The sequence below is a fragment of the Eupeodes corollae genome, chromosome 1 (assembly GCF_945859685.1).
Source record: "Eupeodes corollae chromosome 1, idEupCoro1.1, whole genome shotgun sequence".
NCBI lineage: Eukaryota > Metazoa > Arthropoda > Insecta > Diptera > Syrphidae > Eupeodes > Eupeodes corollae.
The window spans coordinates 298,144,680-298,149,032 of NC_079147.1; the positions used below are offsets into that span (position 1 = coordinate 298,144,680).

Sequence of the window (4,353 nt, forward strand, 5' to 3'; positions counted from 1 at the left end):
TTAAAAAATTTAGCAGTAGACTAATGAAGTTTGTAATACCCCATGCATTTACTACACATCCGTCAAAAAAACACGTTTGAAGTCTTCTCAATTGTCACCAATGGAGTGGTCACCAAGGAATTTAAGTTTACATTAGCAGTTACAAAAAAAATATTCATCTAGTTAAATATTTACATTGTCATTATGAAAAGAAGCCTCTAATGAGGTACACCTGTGCAATTTAAAATCCCTCAGTTAACAGATAATTAAGAAAAAATGACAAGATAATGTAAACAAGGGCTAAACTATAAGAAGGCGTCTGGATCTGCAAAAAGCTTTAGTTCATAATGAAACTATCTGCAAGTTTTGTAAGCCTTCTTTTGGTAGCTTTATTGCTACCGGAAAATGTCAAATCGAGTTCGTTGAAACTTCCTCTCGATAAGACTCATTTCCTGCCTAATCGTAGTGGAATTGTACATTTACACGAATGGAAATTCCTTGATATTGCCAAGGAATGTGAAGAATTCTTGGGACCACATGGATATGCAGCTGTCCAGACATCACCAGCAAACGAATACCTGATAATTCCAGGTCGTCCCTGGTATGAACGTTATCAGCCAATATCCTACAGAATTAAGTCAAGATCTGGGGATGCTAGAGACTTCTTAGAAATGACACGTAGGTGTCGCAAGGCCGGAGTATTGTGAGTATAATTTACACACATCTTTTACCGAGCTTTGGCTAAGGCATATCCAAATCTTTGTAGGATTCATGTTGATGTTGTTCCAAATCATATGTCTGGAAATACAAATGGTGTAGCTAGAGGAACAGATGGGACACCTGCTGCTCCACACAATTTCGCCTATCCCGGAGTGCCTTACAATTCTTCTCATTTCAACCACCCAACCTGTGGAATCAACAACTACGATGATCTTAGGGAAGCCCGGGTGTGCGAAATGGTCGGTCTACACGATCTCAATCAAACTATTCCATACGTTCAGGAAAAAATCGCAAAGTTCCTTAATTCCTTGACAGCTATCGGAGCTGCTGGATTTAGAGTCGATGCTGCCAAGCACATGTATCCCGAGGATCTGAAGGTAGATAGAGTTTTTTTTTCGAACCACAACTCTAGGTTTATTTCTTTCCTCTCATAATATAGAAAATCTACAGCCTATTGTATCCATTGTCCAAGGAGCTTGGTCTTGGAGCCAATGCCTACCCTTTCATCTATCAAGAAGTTGGTGATTATTGGAAATTCAAGTACAATTTCTTAGGAGCCGTAACTGAATTCGCCCATCCAACGAACATGGCCAAGTTCTTCAAACATGACTCCCAAGCCAATGCCCTAAAGAACTACGGTGGACCACACATGGGCATGTTACCCCACGAGAGTGCACTTATTTTCGTCGACAACCACGACTTGCAACGTCAGAATTCCTACACTTTGAACTATAAGAGTCCACGTGAATTCACAGCAGCATATGTCTTCACTCTGGCCCATCCCTACGGTATTCCACGTGTGATGAGCTCATTCGACTTTAAGTCCGACCAAGATGGTCCACCACATGATGCATCTTTCAATATTGAAAGTCCACAATTCGATTCGAACGATCAATGCCGTAATGGTTGGGTTTGTGAACATCGTTGGCCCGCTATTGCAAATATGATTGCCTTCAGAAATGCAGTTGGCAATAGTCCATTGACCAACTTTAAGGCAGACGATAAGAAGGGTTTGGTTTCATTCTGCCGTGGAAATAAGGGTTTTGTTGCAGTTAGTGCTGGAATCGAGGATATCAATGAAAAAGTAGCAACTTGTCTACCAGCCGGAACCTATTGTGATGCAGTTTCACAGAATCGTGTAAATAAGAAATGTGATCGTTCGGCACAAGTTGTTGTAGGAAATGATGGAACAGCACATATCAGGATTCCTAAAAACGGAAAGCATTTGGCTGTTGCTTTGCATACCGGAAACAAGGCATAGACATATTTAAGCAATTAAGAAGAAATGTTGTATTGCTAACTTTTCCAAAAGTAAAGATAAATTTATTTTAAAGCAGCTCAAAATATTGTATATTTCCCAAGTATAAGTTGGTCCAAAGAGCAAGAGTAGTTTAAATTATATAAAGGGTATTTATTTTAGAGATATGGAACTTTGAAATTTCGTAAAACAAAGATCTTTTTCAAGTGGCATAAGATTTACTTTACTTACTTACTTAAGGTGGCGCTACAGTCCAAGGCGGACCTGGGCCTCAACCAACATGCGTATCCGGCCAGCTCAGCCCCTAGCTAGCTGTCTCCAGTTTCGCACGCCAACTTGGTTGAGGTCTTCACCCCACCTGAGTGCGGCCTTCCTCTACTGCGCCGTCCCTCGGGATTGGATTCGAAGACCTTCCACTGACATCACGCTTTGATCATCCAATTATGTGAATTTCATCTGCGTATCCGAGTAATTGGATGGACCTTTGGAAGATTATGCCTCTAGTGCTGACGGTTGAGTTTTGCACAATTCTTCCAAGAACGATATTAAAGAAGTCGCATGACAGTGCGACATCAAATGCATCGGAGTGATCTTTTCCGACCTTGATAGAGCAGCGTGCATTCTCCATCGTCATTCTGCTCAAACGGATAAGTTTGACAGGGATGCCAAAACTAGACATTGCTCTGTAGAGCTCTTCCATATGGATGCTGCCATACGCGGCTTTAAAATCGATAAAGAGATGGTGGGTATCGATTTGAAGCTCCTGGGTTTTTTCCAAGATCTGCCGTAGTGTGAATATTTTGTCGATAGTGAACTTTCCTGGTCTGAAGCCACACTGATAAGGACCTATCAGGTTGTTGACGAACGGCTTCAGACGCTCACATAATACGGCAGAGAGGATCTTATATGCAATGTAAGGGGGCTGATGCCTCTGTAGTTGGCGCAGTTACGAGGATCTCCTTTTTTATGTTCCGAGCAAACTATGCTAAGATTCCACTCAACGGGTATGGCATGCTTTCGTCCGACCATATTTTGCAGATGAGTTGGTGCATGGTCTCTACCAAGTCATAGCCTGCTGCTTTGAATAGTTCCGCAGCGATGCCGTCAGCTCCAGCAGCTTTGTTTGACTTCAGTTTAGATATAGCTACCTTCACTTCGTCGAGGTCAGGTAGTCGGAATTGTTGATCTGCGTCGCCTAGGTTGATTGGTTCTATCTTCCATACAGCAGAATTCGGTTCGTCATCGCCATTATATAATTTTGGGAAGTGGCCTTTCCATATTCTCCACATAGACTTTGGTTCTACTACGATGTTCTTTTGATCGTCTTTACAGGCTTAGGATCGTTGCTGGTACCCTTGGGAAGTTTATTTTTACCTTTTGGAAAAACGTGCGCACCTCATTGCTGTTGTGACATCCATTCATCTTCTTTTCTTTTTTCCATCTGAGAAGACGGACTTCCTCTCCTCTTTTCTCTTCTGCTCGTAGAGCTTGCGACCTACTCTGGTTCTTCTGTGCAAAGCCGTTTTGTATGCTTCTTGATTCGCTGCGTGCGCTTGCCGGCATTCGTCGTCAAACCAGGGGTTTCGCTGTTGTAGCCGTGTGAAACCTAGAACTTCAGATCACTGATGGCTGCGAGGCAATGTTGACACTGGTTTTCAATACTTAATGGAGGCAGCGTAGGACTTCTTAAGAGGTTATCAGAGACTCGATCGGAAAAGGATATGGCAGTCTCTTGCGATTGTAGCCGTCTAACTTCGAATCTTCTCACAGTACTTCCTTGTTTTGGCTTGGATCGGGATATCCGTAGCCGTACCTTGGCTACAACGAGGTAGTGGTCCGAGTCAATGTTGGCCTCTCGGAATGTTCGGATATCCTGGATACTGGAGAAGTGTCGTGCGTCGATCGCAATGTGGTCAATCTGGTTGACGGTTGATTGATCAGGAGATTTCCATGTCCCCTTGTGGATATTGAGATGCGTGAGGTAGTTGCTGGCGTTGTAAAGAATCAAGATATTCGGGGGTGGAATCGGCTAAGGTGATAGTTGACTATCATTTTTTTGATAGTCAAATTGGGATGAGAGTGATGATGCAGCACGAAGTAAGATTGGTCTGTCGGTCTGTCTGTCGAAGACGACCAACTTCCTCACTTTCGTTCTACGAAAACTGCAAAAGATACTTGGGATGCCCTCAGGACATATCACGAAAAGAACACCCTTGCGAACAAAGTGTATCTGATGCGATCAATTTGTTCACTTAAGCTTGAAGAAGGTGTCGATGCTAAAGCACATATCAATTGCATGCAAGATTTGTTCACGAAACTGAGAGATATTGGGGAAGAGACTTTGACCGACAGCTGGAGCTCTGCGATGTTGTTGAGCAGTCTACCAGAAAGTTATG

The 4,353-nt window shown here is 42.8% G+C and overlaps 1 protein-coding gene across 1 annotated transcript; it reads left to right on the plus strand.

Moving 5' to 3' along the window:
* Nucleotides 1-296: 296 nt before the first annotated feature.
* On the plus strand, nucleotides 297-2,035 carry LOC129943203 (alpha-amylase-related protein-like). Its single transcript, XM_056052487.1, has 3 exons — nucleotides 297-682; nucleotides 746-1,076; nucleotides 1,139-2,035. Exons 1-3 carry the CDS (start codon nucleotides 327-329, stop codon nucleotides 1,958-1,960), a joined length of 1,509 nt encoding a protein of 502 aa, XP_055908462.1. The 5' UTR covers nucleotides 297-326; the 3' UTR covers nucleotides 1,961-2,035.
* The last annotated feature ends 2,318 nt before the right edge of the window (nucleotides 2,036-4,353 follow it).